This window comes from Podarcis vaucheri (assembly GCF_965113315.1).
Source record: "Podarcis vaucheri genome assembly, chromosome: 13".
NCBI lineage: Eukaryota > Metazoa > Chordata > Lepidosauria > Squamata > Lacertidae > Podarcis > Podarcis vaucheri.
Genome location: NC_138751.1, coordinates 25,332,325 through 25,353,177, shown reverse-complemented (window position 1 = coordinate 25,353,177; position 20,853 = coordinate 25,332,325). Strand labels below are relative to the sequence as shown.

The following is a 20,853-nucleotide window of genomic DNA, read 5'->3' as shown; positions in this document are numbered from 1 at the left end:
CATTTCAATCCTTTGTGTAGGCTTATCTAGCCAAAAATATTTTCAGCAGGCATCCAAAAGAGTACAGTGAAGGCACCTGCCTAATGTCAATAGGCAGGGAGTTCCACAGCATAGGTGCCACCACACTAATATATATATATTTCTTACAAATGCAGAACATATATTATGTGGCACCTGTAACAGTGATGAACTTTTGACAAAATGCATCCGTTGTTACTCATACTCAGGACTGAACTCAAAGGATTCAAATAACTTCAGTGCAATAGTTTAAATGGGTGAGATGACTAGATAGATTCATACATGCATATACATATCTATGTTATGTCCCGTTTCATTCTGGCATTTGCCTATAAAAGTCAATTGTTTCTAATTAAACCTCACAGGGCTGGATACCGGATTCACAGTGGGAAAAGCTTCCTTATTTCCTGTAAGAAACAATGTACTGAAACATTTTGCAAAGTGCAACTTTGATGTCCCTGTTCCTCATGGTATAAATAATTGGATTCATCAGTGGAGGTACTACAGAATATAATACAGAAATCACCAGATCCAGATCTGAAGGTGCACCTGAGACAGGCTTCAAGTAGGCAATGGCACCAGTACTTATAAATAAGGAGACAACAATGAGATGTGGTAGGCAAGTTGAGAAGGCCTTATTTCGTCCTTGAGTAGTAGGGATTCTGAGCACTGACTTGAAAATCTGCACATAGGAAACAACTATGAAACCAAAACAGGTAAAGACTATAAATGCACTGAAAGCAATAACTCCAACTTCAATGAGGTATAAATTATCACAGGAAATTTTCAGCAGTTGTGGGATTTCACAGAAGAACTGGTTGATGATGTTGGAGCAGAAGGTGATGGCAAAAGTGCTACCGGTGTGTAAGGCCGAGTAAAGAAGGCCAGCTATCCATGCACTGGCTGCCATCTGGATGCAGGCTTTCCTGCCCATCACTGTCTCATAGTGCAGTGGGTCACAGATGGCAACATGCCTATCATACGCCATGCCTGTGAGCAAGAACAAATCTGAGATCAAGAAGAAGAACAAAGAATACACTTGTGCAACACACCCAGAAAATGAAATCTCTCTGGTGTTCCAAAGTGAATTGACCATGGCATTGGGGATGGTGACAGAAATGGAACCAAGGTCAACAACAGATAAATTCACCAAGAAAAAGTACATGGGGGTATGAAGCTGTTGATCCAGGGAAACCGCTGAGATGATAAGAAAATTTGCTGTCAAGGCTGCCAAGTAAATCACTAAAAAAAGAGTGAAGTACAAAATGTTTTGCTCCCAGTTGTCAGAAAAATCCAAGAGAAGAAAAGTAGGAAGGACAGTTGAATTAGGCATTTTCTCCTACAGATGTGGCATGGCTGCTGATACAAAAGAGAGAAAGAGAGAGAGAGCTTATTTAATGCATGTATTCAGCAATTTATTAACATTTTTTATGATCTGTCACAATCAGTAACGATAGAAATGAAGCAATATATATATATATATATATATATATATATATATATATATATATATATGATAGACAGCTTTTTGGAAGTAAAGAGACTTCAAACAATTAGAGTTGCAACCCTATATGCTTTTGAATAGAAATACATAAAATTTTGCTGTGAATGATGTACCTGAGGTGTTGTCAAAGCTTGCCAGGTTGTGGTTTACAACCTTCAAAGACTCAGCTGCTTGAGTCGAAGAAAAGGAAAGCACTTCAAAAGCTTGAAAATTCTTTTCTGGTTCAGGGTAAAATCTGAACTGGGGAAGAACTGGAGAAGAACTCATGGACCCTCTCATTGCTCCTAAACACAGTTTCCTGCTACCCAAAAAAAGAAACATGGGAATAAATGAAGTTACTTAACTCTGAGTCAGAACTTTGGTCTATCTAACTGAAAACTGTCTACACGGACTGGCAGCAGTTCTACAGATGTTCCAACAAGGATCTCTCCAGTCCCTACATGGATATGCCAAGTACATGGAACTACGTGGAAAAAAGGATATAAATGTTAAAAAGAGGAGCAAAAGACATAAAAATATGCTTTCAGGGACTTTGTTTTAGTCAATCAAAAGGCTCTCAGTTCATTAAAGTTTATGTTCCACCATGCCACAAAGTCTATGCCACAATTCTGTTAAACTTTAAAGTGCCACAGAAATCTATAGGTCATTTCATGTTATACATTTGAAAGCATATCCAAGCTCATTTGAAGCACATGACTTTCCCCCAAAGAACCTTTAAACATGTGCTTTAAGTGTGAGTTAAGTTTGCTTTCAGTGTATAGCTTAGATCTGCCCTATGTTGGTTTTCCTGCAACAAACTAGACACAACTAACATGTCTGGAAGTATGGCTTAACACCAGGTTTTTGGAAATGGTTACATTGAATAAATTTATAACATATAAAAAGCCCCCCTCCCCCACCTCTATTGTACCTATACATACCAGTAAAGGATACAGTCCTTTTCCTTCAATGGGGATGCCCAATATGCTGCCAACTTTGTTTATTCCCACATATTCCAATGACATTTGCTGGAAAGGAGGCCTGCTGTCCACTTATGAGTAATCCTGATCTAATAAACTCTACTCATTGGATAACAATTCTTTCAGCAATTTTTATTTTCAAAACTATATAGATCTTAATTCTGATCATAAAACAGGAGATGGTTTGATTATTGAATTATATGTGTCATAAAAGAATCAGTATTTGGAAGCTAGTGACTATTTTAGCTAATATATCTAAATTAAGTGTTGAATCGTACAGCTGATTCTTCAGAGTCACTATTTGGTGGGGGGGACACAGGTGCACATAGTGTGCTGAAAAAGGGCACCCCCCCCCGAGTCTAACAAATGAGATGAGATGAAGAGATTTGTGAAAATTAAAGATAACATATGTTTGTGTTCCTGTGAGGAGATAAGACACTGCGTATGTTTTTGTGTGTAAGACAAAGTAGAAGAAGTTTGCATTCAGCAAAAGAGAAGTGTGCATACACAGGGCATTAACCCAGACATTTAAATAGTGCAAGTGTGTGCACTCAGAAGTAGATCCCACTGTGTTCAGTCAGCTATATTCACGTACAAAAATGCAAGCTGCATGTGCTTAGGTAAGGGTGCAATCCTATGTACACATATCTGGCAGTCAGTCACATTGAATTTAAAGGGGATTGCTTTTCAATAATCACAGATCTTTTGCTTTCTGTATGGAGTCCATACCACATGAACAGATGCATGCAGAAACCAGGTTACTGCACTTTACCATAAAAATACAGCAGCTACAGAATATTTACTGCCAGTATTAAGCAATCCAGAAACATCCCAGTTATGAAATGGTAGGTTGTGATTTTTTGATGCTGACACTTGACAGTTATACACTGCTTAACATGTATATAAAATATTTCAAGGGTTCAGACTGCTTCACAAATGTTATCTAGGTAATGCTTACAACAATTGAAATATCTAGGCTGCAGTCGCTTTCTCAATGTTAAAGTGAGTTTAGCAGATGTAAGGAGAGGATGTTGTGATGGATTATGTCAGGCCACCTGCCAAGTTTTCTACATTGCAAATTATTCTCTGGCATTTCCTACTGCATGACAATTGGGAAAACACTAGGAGGGAGAGTTTATTCTTTCCTTCTTTTTTACCTTTGCATGCTGCATTGTCATTAGTCTTGCTTGATTTCTTCATTTGTATTTCATGAAAATAAAGTCAAAATCTCTAAAACGAGTTTCTTGATTTTCCATATCTTCTGTGTGGGTAAATATGTACCTTGTAGTGACAAGGTTTTATGACTCTACACTCTGCATGTATTCTTGGAGAAACAACAAATCCCAGTAGCATTCAATAGTAGTGGTCCCAAGAGAAATTATCTATGGATCGAAATATGTCTCATGTAAAACACATGAGGAGTGTTCCTATTTTTATGACAAAGCGTGTTCTCACTAGCAGAGAGCACGTGTTGCGGTTGGGGAGCAGGCCACCATCGTGATTAGGCAAATTTGGAGAACCAAGCTGGTAGGGGGTTAAATTGGGTTGCTGGGGATTTTTTGGTGTTGCTATTTTCGGAGGAGGAGTCAGAGTCTATAAATTGAGGAGTAGGACTAGGGGACGTCCTCTTGGCCGTTTTGCATTGGATCAAGGAGCTGCTTGGTGTCTGAGACGGTTGTATTTCCATTCTATTTGCTTCCTATTGCCCCCCTGCCTTAATTTTATACCGGATTTATTGTTCCTCGTTAATTTAATTTCTTGGCTTAAGTTCCTCGTGGGTTCGTTTCCTTAGGCAGGGGGGGGTGCCCCCTCCCTAGTCAGGGAGGTTTCTCCTTTATTGCGCCGTTCCAGGCCGTTTCTAGGGCCGCGGAGTGCGGCCGAGCCGCTTACAGCGTACTGCGGGAATACCCTGCACCCACCCGAGGGGTCGCTCCGCGGCTCCGCGGCCTCGGTGCGCAGCCGGCTTCCATCCTTCCCTCCCCCCCCCACATTCCCTCCATCGTCTCCCTCCGAAGGGAGGCCCTAATTGCTCGGAGGATCGCCCTGCGGCTCTGAGCCACGAAGCGCTCCTAGTCCCCCTTCCTTTCCCCGTCCCTCTCCCTATTTTGTCTTACCTGTACCCCCTTTTTCGAGCCGGCTCCCGTGTGGTTGCGGTTTCTGGCGCGTCCCCGTCGCTCCGGCGGGCTGAAAGGAAAATAATTAAATAATTGTCGGGGGATACCGGCGGGATCGCGTGGCGCGGCCAGCGCCTGATACAGGAGGCCTCGATTATCTTGCGAGCAGCAGGCGCCGCTTGGGGGTGGATTGAGGCCTTCAGGGCTTCCTGGGGCCTCGGAGCGGCCTGTGCCTCGTTGGAGGAGCCTTGCTGCGTCAGGGCCCTCCATTGCCGATCCGTTTGGAGAGGCTAGGGATCGTGCGTCGGCAATTTGGCCTGCGCCCCCTTGTGGCCGGTGGCAGTAATTGCAGGCTGCCTACCCCGGAGCTCCCCTAGTGGCCTTGCCGGTATTGCAGCCGGCCTACTCTTGAGCTCCCCTGGTGGCCTAGTTGGTATTGCAGCCTCCTCTCCTTTAGTGGACAGGCTGTCATAGTGCCACCTGCTGGTGGATCTGATTATTGCACCATTGCAATTGTTTTTGCTGCGGAATTTTGATTTTCTTATAGGTTTCTCTTTCGAATTGACTGAATAACCCCTTTTTTTGTGTGTGTGGTTGAGCCCTTAATTGGGCTGCCTACTCTTTTATCCTTGCAGGCTGGTTTGGAAGGCGCGTAATAATTTTACGTTAAGGATTTTAATTAGAATTGTTTAATTTTGTGCCTGGTTCTATTGAAGTTAATTGTCTTAAGTGTTCTGGAGTTCTTGGTTTCAAGTGCTACCGGGTCAGGCCTGTTTACTCGTTAACTGTTTGGAATTTTCTATTTTTATTTTCTTATTGCCTAGCAGGTATGGCTCCAAAGCGGGACGCAGCTCGCCCTGGTCCATCTTCCACTGCAAAACGGCCTATTAGAGGCCCATCGCAGGCGTTACGCTCACCTGTGACAAGACAACCAGAGGGACGAGTGCAGTCCTTGGTGTCCAGCATGGCCGGCGATCCTGCGGCTTTATCTCGCTTCGCGGCTAATCTGGATGGCTTTCTACAGCAGTGTTCCAGTCAGCCGTCCACATCAACAGCACCGCCTCCTCCTGTGGGCGCATCATCACCAGTCTTGTCGTCATCTGAGGAGGATGAAAGTGGGGAATTGTTTCCTATGGTGGGGGAAGTGACCCCCAGCCAACACAATCCCGATACATACCTGCTGCTCGTGGCCGGGCACGGAGGTCCCATCCTTCGCGGAGACCTTCGGGGAGGGGTGCCCATTCGGCCCCTTCTTCCCGCCATGGTAGGTTAGTGCTGCCTACTATTGAGGAAGCATCTGTTCCTGGTCCCTCACGGGTGGTTTCTTCTCCATCGGTCCCAGGTCTCTCTCGGCCGGATCAGGAATCGGAATCTTCCATTGAAGACAGCTTACCGGTTCCGGCCAGGAAGTCTTCGGGCGGGAAGCGTCGCCGCAGGAAGTCTTCCCGGAAGCACGCAAAGCGTAGGAGGGATGACTCCTCTACTTCTTATACCGGTACGTCATCTTCCAGTTCTGACGAGGAGGCAGGTAACTCACTGGAACTTTACTGGGGATTTGGCGAATCCGCATCGGGGCTTCCTAAGTGGGCTTGGGAGCGCCGGTCCAACACACATCGGGCTAGATATGGCATCGTTCAGGAATGTTTGGATGGCGTTTTGGTACCAGACGTTAAAGTATCCACCAACTCCGCCAGAGATGTTATTCCTGGTTTGCACCTGTCATCGAAGGTGCGCTCTAGGATTTTGGATGGGCGATATGTAGACATGTTTAAGTTGGCCCCGCCCTCGGAGGACCAAGAGAAGAGTAGTTCTTCCAAAAAGCGCCAGGGGGTTCCCAATGCAGATCGTTCGTTCGAACTTTGGCTTGATTGTTTCCAGGTCTTTGCTGGTGTGGTAATGGCTGCTTATCCCCGGAGATCTCTTCATTTAATGGTTTATTTGTCTATCGTTCGCTCGGCATTCACCAGAGCAGGTGAAAAAGCCGCGATAAAGTATGATGAGGCTTTCCGGCGCCGCGCAGCAAAAATTCCGTCTGCTCGCTGGGATCGGAAAGATCTTGACGTATGGACCACCCACGTGGCCCCACTTATTGATAAAAAGGCTCCTGAGCAGCAGAAGCCTAAGACAGGGGTTTTAAAAACTGGCCGCCGCCTGTTCTGCTGGGACTTCAACAAAGGGTCTTGTAATCGACAGGGGTGCAAATTCGTCCACGCCTGCGAAAGATGCAATGGCTCGCATCCCACTTCCTCTTGTTTTGCAGGCCGGCGGCCCTTTCGTGGTGGAAAAGGGGGTTCTCAGCAACCCCCAAAGCCCGCTCCTCCCGCAAACACCGCGGGAACTGCAAAATAGCTCGTTGACCTCTTTAGCTTTTACACCTATTCGCCTGGGGGTTTTGTTAACTTGGTTGCAGTCATACCCCAATAGGGAGGCTGCAGATTATTTGGGTAATGGTTTTTCTCAAGGTTTTCGGATTCCGGTAGTTGAGTCGCCTGTGGCAAGGAATCCTGCTAACCAAAAGTCAGTTCGTGAGCTACCTCAGGTTGCTCGCAAGAAGATTGCAAAGGAGGTGGCCATGCGTCGGATGGCCGGTCCTTTTGTCACCCCTCCTTTTCCAAATTTGCATGTATCCCCATTGGGTATTGTGCCTAAGAAGGCACCGGGGGAATTTCGTTTAATTCATAATTTGTCACACCCCATGGGTACGTCAGTTAATGACGTCATCCCTCCTGAACTCTGCTCAGTGAAGTACGCATCTCTTGATCAGGCAATCAAGTTGATTCGGAGCTTCGGCCATTCTGCGTTATTGGCAAAATGCGATATCGAGTCAGCCTTTCGCCTTTTGCCAATTCATCCGGAAGATTTTTGGTTGCTGGGTTTTCAGTTTGAGGGCAACTATTATTTTGATAAGGCAATGCCGATGGGATGTTCGATTGCTTGTGCCGCTTTTGAATCTTTCAGTACCTTTTTGGAATGGGCTCTCAAATCAAAAACCGGCCTGAGCGGAGTCACTCATTATTTGGATGATTTTTTATTGGCCTCAGCCCCTGATACTGGCGATTGCTCGGTGCTTTTGCAAGCTTTTGCCGATCTTACACAGGAATTGGGGGTGCCCCTAGCCGCGGACAAGACTGAGGGTCCTTCGACTCGGCTTACTTATCTGGGTATCCTTTTGGATACTGTTGCTCAAACTTCTAGCTTGCCAAGCGACAAACTAGCAAATTTGAGGAGGGTAATAGAGGAACTACTCCCTTTGAGGAAGGTGTCTCTTCGGCAGCTTCAATCGCTGTTGGGACACTTGAATTTTGCTTGTAGAGTGGTGGCGCCGGGGCGCCCCTTCTGCTCTCGCCTGGCTCGCCTCACCTCAGGGTTGAAAGCCTCGCATCATCGTGTGCGCCTCTCTAGTCAGGTAAAGGTTGATCTTTCCATTTGGTTGGAATTCCTCGAGGAATTCAATGGGGTGTCACTTTGGCAAGACACTTTGAACTTGCAGAATGACTTTCAAGTGCAGTCTGATGCTGCCGGTTCCCTGGGCTTTGGACTCTATTGGAAGGGACGTTGGCGTGCGGAACGTTGGCCAAAGACCTGGCAAGGGGGAGAGATTACGCGGGACCTAACTTTTCTCGAGTTTTTTCCCATTGCAGTGGCAGTGCATTTGTGGGTTGAGGAGTTCAGGGACCGTCGTGTCTGCTTCTGGACCGATAATCAAGCGGTGGTGTCAGTTTTGGCCAAGCTGTCGTCACGCTCCCCCCGGGTGTCGGCCCTTTTGCAGGTTTTTGTGTTACATTGCTTACGTTATAATATAGTTTTTTCAGCACGTTTTGTCCCCGGGGTGTCTAACGAAATTGCTGATGCTCTGTCCCGTTTTCAGATGGAGCGGTTCAGACTCCTGGTTCCAGAGGCTCGGATACGTCCGGAATGTTTCCCGGAACATCTCTGGAGCCTTGGCAGCAATTAGTTTTACAGGGAGTAGCGGCATCGGTCTCCCCTTCTACCTTACGTTCATACACAAAAGTGTGGGGTGATTTTGTAACATTCATGCAGCAATCTGCCTGCGACTTAAAAAGGGCTTCGCCCACATCTTCGCAGGTGTTGAGTTATTTAGCACATTTATTTCAGCTGGGCAGGGCAGCTAAGACGATTAGGATACATGCTGCCGCTATAGCATTTTTCTGCAAGGTATTCTTTGATAAGGACCCTTGTGCGAAGTTCATTGTCCGCAAAGCCTTGGAAGGATGGAGTAGACTTTGTCCTTCCCGCCCGACAAGTCGATTACCCATATCTTTTGATATGTTGTGCGTAATGCGCAGAAAGCTGCGGGGGGTGTGCTGGTCCGGCTATGAGGCTCGCCTCTTTTCGGCCGCCTTTTCGATCGCCTTTTTTGGTGCCCTAAGAGTGGGTGAAATTGTGGTTGAGGTTCATAGGGATGGCTGTACACGGGGCCTTTTGTTGCAGGACGTGCAGCTGTCTCCTGTGGAACTTCAAATTACAATAAGGCGCTCGAAGACGGATCAGAGGGGTAGGGGTGCAATCATTCGTCTCCCGGCTACTGGGGAGGCGGGCCCTTGCCCTGTGAAGGATGTCAGGAGGTACCTGTCCATCCGCTCCCCTGGGGATGGTCCGCTACTTAGGCATGAGGATGGTTCGCCCCTTTCAAGGCAACAGTTTGCGAAAATAATGCGGAAAGCAATCCTGGCGGGTGGCGGCAGGGCAAAGGATTTTGCCCCACACTCGTTCAGGATAGGGGCTGCCACTACGGCAGCACATTGGGGCTTGTCAGCAGCCAGGATAAAGGAGTTGGGTCGCTGGAAGTCGGGAGTGTTCAAGAATTATATCCGTTAAACGAGGACCTCACATTATTTTGTTTATTTATATTAGGTTTGGCGCCTGTCCGCATATGGATGGTGGGGCACAGCATCGTCCATTGGGCTGGTGTCGCTGCGCGGCAGTCGCGAATGGGTCCCGGTCTCGGCCTTCCTCAACATGTTCGGTTGTCCTGGCTGTCCAGAAGGGGAATGCATTGGTCGGAGCTCCTGCCTCGGATTCGGAGGCAGTTGCTATGGGAAGAACCCCCGTCGGCCATTGTGGTACATCTGGGCGAGAACGACTTGGTTTCTTTGGACTGTCGTTCACTGCGTGCTGCCATTTTATTGGACTTGGAGACGCTGCGAGCTATGATGCCGGCAGCAAAAATTTTTTGGTCAAGGCTGCTTCAACGGCGCTCTTGGAGGGGCAGTCATTGCCCGGCCGCCATTGAGAGAGCCAGAAGTCGCATCAATACTGCAGTATCAAAAAAGGTTTTGGAGTTCGGCGGGGATGTGATTTTTCATACCGAAATTTCTTCCCAGAGGCCATCCTTATTTCGAGATGACGGCGTGCACCTTTCGGCTTCGGGTAATGAAGCCTGGATAGGTGCAGTGGTGGTCAAGCTGAGGTCTTGGCTGGGGTTGTGAGTGGTTTGGCGGTGAGCCGTTGGCTCCATGGCGGTTAGGCATTGGTTAAATTGGTGCTTGGAGGGGTAAGGTGCCTATCCCTCCAAATGATGCGAATGGGAATTCCGTTAAAGGAATCCAGGGGCTTGCCATTCTTTCGTCCTTGTCCGTGGTGCCGGGCTTGGGCCGTGCAAGCCCCACCGGAACATGAGGGTGAGAGGTGTTGGACTGAATTCCCAGCCTCATTTCTCCCCAACAATTGTTTCCCACACTGGCTTCCGGTGGTGCCCGGAAGTTTCAGCTCTGTCCTCGGGGGCAAGGACAGTAGTCATAACCAGTGCCTAAGCAACCACTCACATTGGCTGTATTTTAATAAAGTTGTGGCCAAAATTATGCCAAAAACCTTAAACAAAAATGAACGTGTGTTGTGTGAATTTTTGGGGGGTGGCACTGCGGAACTCAACACGCAAAGCGTGTTCTCACTAGCAGAGAGCACGTGTTGCGGTTGGGGAGCAGGCCACCATCGTGATTAGGCAAATTTGGAGAACCAAGCTGGTAGGGGGTTAAATTGGGTTGCTGGGGATTTTTTGGTGTTGCTATTTTCGGAGGAGGAGTCAGAGTCTATAAATTGAGGAGTAGGACTAGGGGACGTCCTCTTGGCCGTTTTGCATTGGATCACCCGCCCCCCCTCCCTTTTATAGGGTGGTTCTTGGGTTCAATTGACCTTGCTCTGCCTGTCATGGGGTCGTTCGCATTGGTGCGGGGGCCCAGTAGGAATTTTCCCATCTGGCTGATTAGTGTGTGCCTTTGGGTTTTGCCTACTGCTTAGCAAATCGTCACAACTTGTAAGGTTGGCGGTTAGGCATTGGTTAAATTGGTGCTTGGAGGGGTAAGGTGCCTATCCCTCCAAATGATGCGAATGGGAATTCCGTTAAAGGAATCCAGGGGCTTGCCATTCTTTCGTCCTTGTCCGTGGTGCCGGGCTTGGGCCGTGCAAGCCCCACCGGAACATGAGGGTGAGAGGTGTTGGACTGAATTCCCAGCCTCATTTCTCCCCAACAATTGTTTCCCACGCTGGCTTCCGGTGGTGCCCGGAAGTTTCAGCTCTGTCCTCGGGGGCAAGGACAGTAGTCATAACCAGTGCCTAAGCAACCACTCACATTGGCTGTATTTTAATAAAGTTGTGGCCAAAATTATGCCAAAAACCTTAAACAAAAATGAACGTGTGTTGTGTGAATTTTTGGGGGGTGGCACTGCGGAACTCAACACGCAAAGGAGCACTGTGCTCTCCCCAACATATATTGCATCACATACAAGGTCGATATTCTGTGTGGAAAACAATAAATGTAAAAGCCTGGCCAGCATGATTCTTCCACTTAAGAAAAAAAAAAAAGTGAGGGACGCTGCGCAAATTAGGACATTTCAAACAATCCAGACCTCACATATGATGCACATAGTGGATGCTTGTGACTGGTATCATTCTATTATCACATTGTTGTGTAGCCCAGAGATTTCATGACCTTGAATTCAATGTGGTTGAAAATTCAATTAGGTCAACTTTACCTCCATTAATTCCTACCATCATTCATATTGATTAATAGTAAAGTCTTCTGTCCATGTCCATATTAGTCTCCCCACTGTGATCACATATTGGAATAATATTTCATAAAACTTTTTTTATATAGTTATATATCGTTTAAGTTCTTTAAGTTACACCCAGTTCTGTATATTTAGGGTTTTCCCAGATCTTGTCCCACTTAAATGGAGTCAGCAGTGATATTTTTCTAGAAAAAGAGGTGCTGGAACTCACCATGAACCCCTCCCTTGCAATAGCAATGGTGCCCACCTGATAGGTGCTGGAACTGAGTTCTGATGAGTTCCGGTTGAAGAAAAGCCCTGGGGTCAGGATGTACCAGAGTCCTGAAGGGAGATATATATTTGGTGCTGGCCACATACCAGAAAAGGGCATCTGATTGGTTATATTTCGACACCTGTTGACAATTAAAAAACCCCAAAAAACCCTATTGTCTTGGGAAGTGTAAATTAGGAAGCTTTGCCTTTAAATGCAAATTGCTCCAAATCTTTTCCCCATTTCTATGATCAGCTAACAATTGCTTCTGGGGAGTTTTATATGTAATTTGAATGTGATCTATTATTTTTCAATTTCCTCATGTGAAGACTTTAAATTACTTTAAATCATATGTCTGAAATTACTGTAAGTTACTTGGTACAAAGCTGAAGACCTGTCTTACCCACAGCCTTATTCAGCTTGACTCCATGCTATAGATTTTCTAAGCAAAAGGGAATGGGAAGTGACCTTGCTGGCAGGTACTGGCAAGACTGAGAAGCACTTCTATCAATAAAGTGAGGCAATTGAGGGCTTCTCTAAAACCATGCTGAAAAACTTCTATCAATGTTCTTTGATCTAACATTGTCATTTGGTGGGATGGAGTATATTCTACAAGTTTTGGCAGATTATTCAGCAGTGGCCATTACCGCATAGAGCTAGGCTTTCGCAGCAGTCCATGCTCTGTTAACCTTCTTATTGAACTGCTGCATTGCATTACACATGGTGTTGCCCTTGAATATGACTAAGAAACCTTAGTTGGTGCAGAACCTGGCTGCCAGATGGAGTCATGTTACTCCAGTTATAAGTGGCTGGCACTGGAACTTACCTTTGTAACTACCCATATTAGCCTGCTTGTCACATACATTCTTAGGTTAATAATAATAATAATAATAATAATAATAATAATAATAATTTTTATTTATATCCCGCCCCCCCCCCCCAGCCGAAGCCGGGCTCAGGGCGGCTAACAACAATCAAATAATCCAACAATCAAATAATCCAACATTCTAAAAACATTTCATTATAAAAATTAATTAAAATCAAATTAATGGCAACCGTTAAGGAAAATTCTGTGCAGGTTGCCAGAGGGGGGAGTCAGGCTGGGCCCTGACCAAGGGCCTGGTGGAACTACTCTGTCTTGCAGGCCTTGCGGAAAGATGTCAGGTCCCGCAGGGCCCTAGTCTCTTGTGACAGAGCGTTCCACCAGATTGAGGCCGCAGCCGAGAAAGCCCTGGCTCTAGTTGAGGCCAGCCTAACCTCTCTGAGGCCTGGGACCTTCAGGATGTTTTTATTTGCAGACCGTAGGTTCCTCTGTGGGGCATACCAGGAGAGGCGGTCCCGTAGGTACGAGGGTCCTAGGCCGTATAGGGCTTTAAAGGTTAAAACCAGCACCTTAAACCTGATCCTGTACTCCACCGGGAGCCAGTGCAGCTGGTATAGTACCAGATGAATGTGATCTCGCAGCGAAGACCCCATAAGGAGTCTCGCCGCGGCATTCTGCACCTGCTGGAGTTTCTGGGTCAGTCTCAAGGGCAGCCCCACGTAGAGCGAGTTACAATAATCCAGTCTGGAGGTGACCGTCGTGTGGATCACAGTGGCTAGGTCAGGGCGAGAGAGATAAGGGGCCAACTGCTTAGCTTGGCGGAGATGAAAAAATGCCGACTTTGTTATAGCTGTAATCTGCGCCTCCATAGAGAGGGAGGTATCAAAGATTACACCCAAACTCTTAACGGACGGTTCTGGCACTAATTGCACCTCACAAGAGATGGGAGTTGCCCCCCCCCCATCCCATATCATCCCGTCCCAGCCAGAGGACCTCTGTCTTCGAAGGATTTAACTTCAACCGGCTTCCACGTAACCATCCAGCCACAGCTTCCAAACATCTGGTCAGTGTGTCTGGGGCCGAGTCAGGATGGCCATCCATCAACAGATAGAGTTGGGTGTCATCAGCATACTGATGGCAACCCAGCCCAAAACTCCGGACAAGCTGGGCGAGGGGGCGCATAAAGATGTTAAAAAGCATCGGGGAGAGTATCGCACCCTGAGGCACTCCACACACAAAGGAGTGGCGCAATGACAATTCCCCTTAAGCGCCACCCACTCTCCCTGACCAGAGAGAAACGAGCGCAGCCATTGAAGGACTGTGCCCTGGATCCCCACGTCGGCAAGGCAGTGGTCCAGGAGTTAGTGATCGACCATGTCGATCGCTGCTGACAGGTCTAGAAGAATCAGCAGCCCCGACCCGCCTCGATCCAGGTGCCTGCGGAGATCATCTGTTAGGGCGACCAGAGCCGTCTCGGTCCCATGACCAGCGCGGAAGCAGGACTAGAATGGTCTTTTGCTGAGTCCTGTCCTCAGCAGAGCTGCTTTGTTTGTTTATTGTTATGTGTTTTGTATTTTTATAATGTAGACCACCCTATGAACTTGGGCTGAAGGGCAGAACATAAATTTAATAAAATATAATAATTTGCAAGCCCAGTCGCATTATTGCCAACCCCTGGCTCAGTCTCTACATGTAAAATATGATTAATAATTCAGAAAACAACTATCTGGATTTTAAATGGCCACAACTTTATCCATTACAGATATAGGTGGACTTTTGGCTCAGACATTGAGTGCATATCCATTCCAGCCTCCTGCTGGAGGACTGGAACCACAATCAAGTCATGGATGGCAGTGGTCTTATGAATCATTGACCTAGCATTGCACAGCAACACCTTCAGGTCATGTGGGTTTCCCTTGTTGATTCCAGTTTCCAACCGGTCAAGACCAGACCCAGAGGCAGGGATAGTCTTCAAACAATGACTAAGCCTGCCTCCTTGGTAATGACATAGTCTCGTCTTAGTGCAACTCCTCCTCCTACCCATGATCACTGAGATTGGATGTCCCAGTGCATCCCCCCCTTTGGAACTTGTCCCATAACTTTCTCAAATGAGAGAGATAAAGGATGCAGAGCCCTCAAATATTCCACAGTACTACCCCACTATATATTTCATTCCTAGTATTGTGTATTGTCTGCAGCATGAAGTTTCAGATTCAATACATTACTTTAAAATATATTATTATCAAATAGAAACCAATATATGCACAACGTCCTTCAACCGAATCGAACCTTTTCTAACTGAACAAGATAATCAAATGACCTTCTCTTAGGATTTACTGACACAGTTAAGTCTGATTGCACTACATTTGAATGTGTTGGAGGTGAAATAGACAATCTTAAAAGTGGTAGAAGGAGAACAATGGATGGATAACATAGAAAATTGGATGAAGGGATCGCAGAGCAATCCCTAAGAAATATTAAAATGATTTCAGTTCAAGCTGAAAAAATGTAGGGCCAACCATTCGCATGCAGAAACAGATACAACGTGGTTTTTATAGAACTCTAAATATACTTTTAGAAGAATGCCCTAAATGTAAGAGTTTCCACAAAGCAGTTTGGATTTCTTTGTTTCTCATGCTGTAGATGAATGGATTCAACATAGGAGGAATTATGGTATATATAACAGAAAAAACTATATCCAGATCAGAAGAAACACTACTGGGAGGCCGTGCATAGGCAAAGATTGCAGTGAACACAAACACAGTGACAACTGTGAGGTGGGGAAGGCAAGTTGAGAGGGCTTTTTTCTTACCATGTACTGAAAGAATTTTGCGCACTGCAGCAAACACCTGCATGTATGTTATGGTGATGAAAATGAAGCATCCTATTCCTATAAAAAACCCTATCAAAATAAACCCTGCTTCAACTAGGTAAATGTTAGAGCAGGAGAGCTTCAGTAACTTTGGGATTTCACAGAAAAATTGATTGACAGTGTTTGAACAGAAGGTGTTTGCAAACGTGCCACAAGTGTGCAACATGGCATAAAGAAGACTTGTAATCCACACAATGACGATCATCTGAATACAAGCTGCTTTGTGCATTATTGTCTCATATTGTAATGGGTGGCAGATGGCAACAAACCGATCGTGTGCCATTACCGTTAGAAGGGAAAGGTCTGATGCTGCAAAGAAGAAGAAGAAGAAAACTTGAACCACACACCCAGAATATGAAATTGACCTGCTGTTCATGATGGAATTGACCATAGATTTGGGTATGATGGCAGAAACGGTGCCAACATCCATCAGTGCCAGGTTTGTTAGGAAAAAATACATAGGTTTGTGCAGATGATGATCAAGGGCTACCGCCGCAACGATGAGAAGATTTCCAGTTACCGTTGTCATGTACATTCCTAGGAACAGAAAGAAGTGTAAGATTTGCAGTTTTCGAACTTCTGAGAATTCTTTCAGCAGAAAGATGGATATGGAAGTATCCATTTTGCCTTCATTAGTTGCATTCATTCTGTAGAAGGAAGAATATGAGAAGTGTTAACGTGTCAATATTCATTAACCAGTTATTTCAAACAAGTTCCTTATTGTATCTTTCCTACATTTATGTGGAATATTTACCAAGGAACCATTGTTCATTTTAAAGTCAAACAGTATGATGACAGTTAAATCAGCAGCATCATGTTTCAAGTATATATGATACCAATTGAACATGGATAGAGGATAGGAAAAGAGAAACTTGATAGATGTCAAGTTTACATCAAATCTACTCAATCCCATTAAAGCATTTTGAAATACCTTTAATAGCAAGATTCAATTTCTCTTGTCAAAGATATGCAAGTCCATGCATCTTCTCCATGAAGTACTTTCAACCTTCCTGTGCCCCTTGCCACAGAACATGTAACTAATTTTTTGTCTTTGAAATGTCTGCATATGTAAGGATGCAGGAAAGCAAATTATTTTATTACTTTCAAGTTGATGAAACAGTTGATCAGAAAAGATTGTTGAAACTCTTCAAGTTAATGTTTCTTCTTCTACTATTTTAGCAGGCATGACGAAATAACAAATGCAACAAGTGATTGAAAACATGAAAAATGTTCACAAGTGGGCTGACGTGTGTGTGTGTGCGTGTACAGTATATATGTGTGTGTATTCAATAAGTCAATGTTGATTCAGTAGATGATATTGGGGTTTCATACATAATATATAACATAATATATAACATAATTGTATCTATGTAAGAATGATATGTAGAGCTAAAAGTCCTTGAGATAAAAGTACTTATGAAGTTGTCTGAAGACTTTCTTCTTTCTTTCAGAAACATTTTAAAACTCTTTGGAGCTGCCAGTAAAGTCAGCAGCACAAAAATAAAAGGTCATTTAAAATGCTTCCAGGAAGTGACAATACATCCAATAATATATTTAGAGATGCAGGCAGCCATATTTTTTGCTCCCGATGACTTTTCAAGAAGAGAATGTGTGATATGATGCACAGGATTTTAAAGAACTGCCTGGTGAATAGAAAATCTCCCCCTACATACAATTACTCAAGAAGGGAGAGCACAATAATACTTTAAACATGCTCAATAAGTTATTGCCTCACCTAGATCCAGTCCCAAATAAATACAGTGGTACTTCGGGTTACAGACGCTTCAGGTTGTGCATTTTTTGGTTGCGCACCACGCCAAACCCTGAAGTACCGGAACTGGTTACTTCTGGGTTTTGGTGCTGTCGCATGCACAGAACAACTAAATTGCGCTTTGCACATCTGCAGAAGCACCGAATCACGACTCACGCATGCGCAGACGCGGCACTGCAGGTTGTGAACACTGCATGTTGCAAATGTGCCTCCCACATGGATCACATTCGCAACCCGAGGTTCTACTGTATGAGGACTAGGCTAGTTTAAATAGGGTTTCAAAATCTAGAAACAGTTAACAAATTAGACATTCTGTAAAGTAGAAAACTGCATCATAATTATGATTTTTTCAGTATACTTGAGACCACATGAAACTCGATAGATGACTGGAAATGAAAAAAGTGACCAGCACCTCTAGATTACATCAAAATAAGAAAAAATATTCAACCCCCGTAAATCAATTTGACATACCTTTATTTGGAAAAATCAGTTTCCCTTCCAGCTTCGTTAGGGTTCAATTTTCTGATCTTATGAGAGTCCCTGCATTTTCCCAGCCAACCACATTGCCCTTGCTGTGGCCCTTAGTATAGAATGTGTAACTGATTTTTTACCTATGTGAAGACAGCCTATATAACAATAGAATTCACTAAATGTTGCATCAACAAATAGTGACAACACACATGGGAAAGTGAGTTATTCTGAGTTTCTTTTGCCATTTTGGGATCTTAACCCCAAGAGTGCAGCACAGCTGATCTGAAACCATTGCTTAAACTCTTCAAATTAATGTTACTTTTTCCAAATTTGTGGAAGAAGGAAAAAAATAACAGTTATAATATGTTCCTCAATGCATGAAAAATTATGACACTTGTGGTGAGCCTAGCATTATGTCAGAATTATTTAATAATATTCAAATATTGTTTCCATTTCTGGATAGAGATAAATTTTCATGGTAATCCATGTTCTGGTAACCTCCTGGTTGAATCACAATATTCGGTTATACATAGGACTACCCACGAATATGACCCAGGAGCCTCAGTTAGTGCAGAACTTGGCTGCCAGAATTCTTACTGGTTCAACCAGATGTAGTAATTTTATTCCAATTATAAGCGGATGGCACTGAAACCTATGTTTGAATTGCCGCTTCCCATGCCTTTCTCTCTACCCCAAAAAGAACTTTGATTATAACCTTTTGCTGAATGCTACCTAAATAGAGGTGCATTTATATGCAGTAAAGAGAGAGGATTCACTAAAGAGAAAGTTCCCAGAATCTTGGTTTGTTGGGGTCTCCTAACAGCTCTCATATTGTTCTGCAAATCAGATTTTCCAGGATTCTGTATAGGAAAGCCATGGGTCTTGAAGAGTGTTAAGAGAGCTCTATATGTATGGTGTAAATGAAATGGTTGCATTTTTAATTTTTAATTTTTAAAAGTGGGAGGTTATGGATTCTCATGTGTCAATTGTACAGAAAGAAAAATGGGTATGAATGACCCATCAGGGCATAGCCATAACTCTGAAGTGTAGCCAGACTGTGATTGTTTGGAACCAAAGAAAGAGGAAAAAGGAAGGCCTGGTGGCAAAGGGAAACTGTACATTCCCAGAAAAAACTATCCAAGCATCAACCAGGTCTACTGTATTCCCAGGGTTATTTCATTTTTGTCTTACAAAGAACCTTTGCAATCCCACTTGTATTGCCCCTAGCTCCGGGAACAAGGCTCAATTTAAGGTGAACAAACTGAATAAAACAATGTTCTGGGATTTACAAAATGACCACAACTTTATTAATTTAAGATGTAGGTAGGATTTAGCATAGGCCTTGGGTGTATATCTCTCTCAGCTCCCTGTTGGAGGACTGAAACATGACAGGGTCGATCATGGGATACATTGGTCTATATCTATGACAAGACGCAAGTGAACAAATTATGGAGACATGCAAAATAAAGTTGAGGCAAAAGGAGGAATTTGTGCCAAAGTTGCCTGATATGCATTCATCCATTGTTCCATTTTTCTCTGTACTCTGCATTGACTTCCATTGTCTCTCCGGGCCTTCAGACAGGGCATCATTCCTTGCCCTGCTTGGAGATGCCAAGTTTTAAACCAGGAGCTGCCTTCATGCAAAACAGATGTTCTACAACAGATTATAGGGGGGAAATCACATACAGAAGGTGATTGTGAAGCACGCACATGCTTTCTTATAGAATTCTGGATATGATTTTAGAAGAATGCCCTACATCTAAGAGATTGCACAAGGCAGCTTTGATCTCTTTGTTTCTCATGCTATAGATGAATGGATTCAATGTGGCAGGAATTATAGAGTACATCACAGCAAAAGCTATATCTAGATAAGAAGAAGCTTCACTGGGAGGCCTTGTATAAGCAAACACTGCAGTGAACAGAAACACAGAGACAACAGTGAGGTGGGGGAGGCAAGTGGAAAGGGCCTTTTTCTTACCAAGGACAGAAGGGATTTTGCGCACTGTAGAAAAGATCTCCATGTATGTTATGATGATGAAAATGAAACAACCAAGTCCTATACTACAGCTTAGCACAATAAATCCAACTTCCACTAAGTAAAAGTTAGAACAGGAGAGCTTCAGTAACTTCGGGATTTCACAGAAGAATTGATTGACAACATTAGAACAAAACCTGTTGGCAAATGTGCCCCCAGTGTGTAATATGGCATTAAGAAGGCTAATAATCCACCCAACGGCTACCATTCGAATGCAGGCTCCTTTGTGCATAATTGTTTCATAGTGGAGTGGATTGCAAATGGCTACATAACGGTCATGTGCCATTATAGTTAGCAGAGCATAATCTGACGTTCCAAATAAGAAATAAAAGAAAACTTGAGCAACACATCCAAAATAAGAAATAAATCTGCAATTTAGGAGGGAAATCGCCATTGATTTGGGTACCATGACTGAAACTGTTCCAAGATCCATGATTGCCAAATTCAGTAGAAAGAAATACATGGGTGTGTGAAGGTGATGATCAAGCACAATAGCAATAACAATAAGGAGATTCCCTATTGTTGCCATTAAGTACACTATCAGAAATACGAAGAAGTGTAAGATTTGCAGTTCTCGAACATCTGAGAATTCCAGCAGCAGAAAGACAGAAATGGATGTAAGATTGTGCATTTTGTTCACATGCTACCTGTAAAAGGAAGAAATCAAGAATTTTAAGCATACAAATATTGATTATCTAGTTTGATTTAAACAGAGCTCCTTTAATTTAACAGTCAAATGCATCTCATTTTCCTTAGTTTAATTCCTGCTGGGAAAACAATATGATGGTTCTTTTTCCCACTCACTATGTCCGCTCATTTCCCTTGTACACCTTTTGGCAAAGCCTCTCCTCTTTGCCAAGGGGAGGGGTTGTGAGAGGGTATCGCTTCCCACGCTTCGCAGGAGGCATGCATGGCCCACTGCATCAATATGGCTGGCTGTGGGGCGTGATTTGCCGCTCTTAAACGAGCGTGGGACTGTGGCTCAGTCTGTTTGTTTCCTGCACACAC

The 20,853-nt window shown here is 44.4% G+C and overlaps 2 protein-coding genes across 2 annotated transcripts; one reads left to right on the top strand and one right to left on the bottom strand.

Annotated features, from left to right (window-relative positions):
* Window positions 1-418: 418 nt before the first annotated feature.
* LOC309516560 (olfactory receptor 14A16-like) lies at window positions 419-20,476 on the bottom strand (the record flags this gene model as incomplete). The annotated part of the gene is made up of 3 exons (XM_082195323.1): window positions 419-992; window positions 15,838-15,971; window positions 20,252-20,476. The coding sequence occupies 3 exons, from the start codon at window positions 20,474-20,476 to the stop codon at window positions 419-421; spliced, it is 933 nt and encodes a 310-aa protein (XP_082051449.1).
* LOC309517292 (integrase/recombinase xerD homolog) lies at window positions 5,894-10,257 on the top strand. Its single transcript, XM_082196434.1, has 2 exons — window positions 5,894-6,090; window positions 8,464-10,257. The coding sequence occupies exon 2, from the start codon at window positions 8,511-8,513 to the stop codon at window positions 9,432-9,434; it is 924 nt and encodes a 307-aa protein (XP_082052560.1). The 5' UTR covers window positions 5,894-6,090; window positions 8,464-8,510; the 3' UTR covers window positions 9,435-10,257.
* Window positions 20,477-20,853: the final 377 nt, after the last annotated feature.

Coding starts and splice junctions, on each gene's coding strand:
- LOC309517292 (XM_082196434.1), top strand. CDS start 8,511: ATGTTTCCCGGAACATCTCTGGAGCCTTGGCAGCAATTAGTTTTACAG.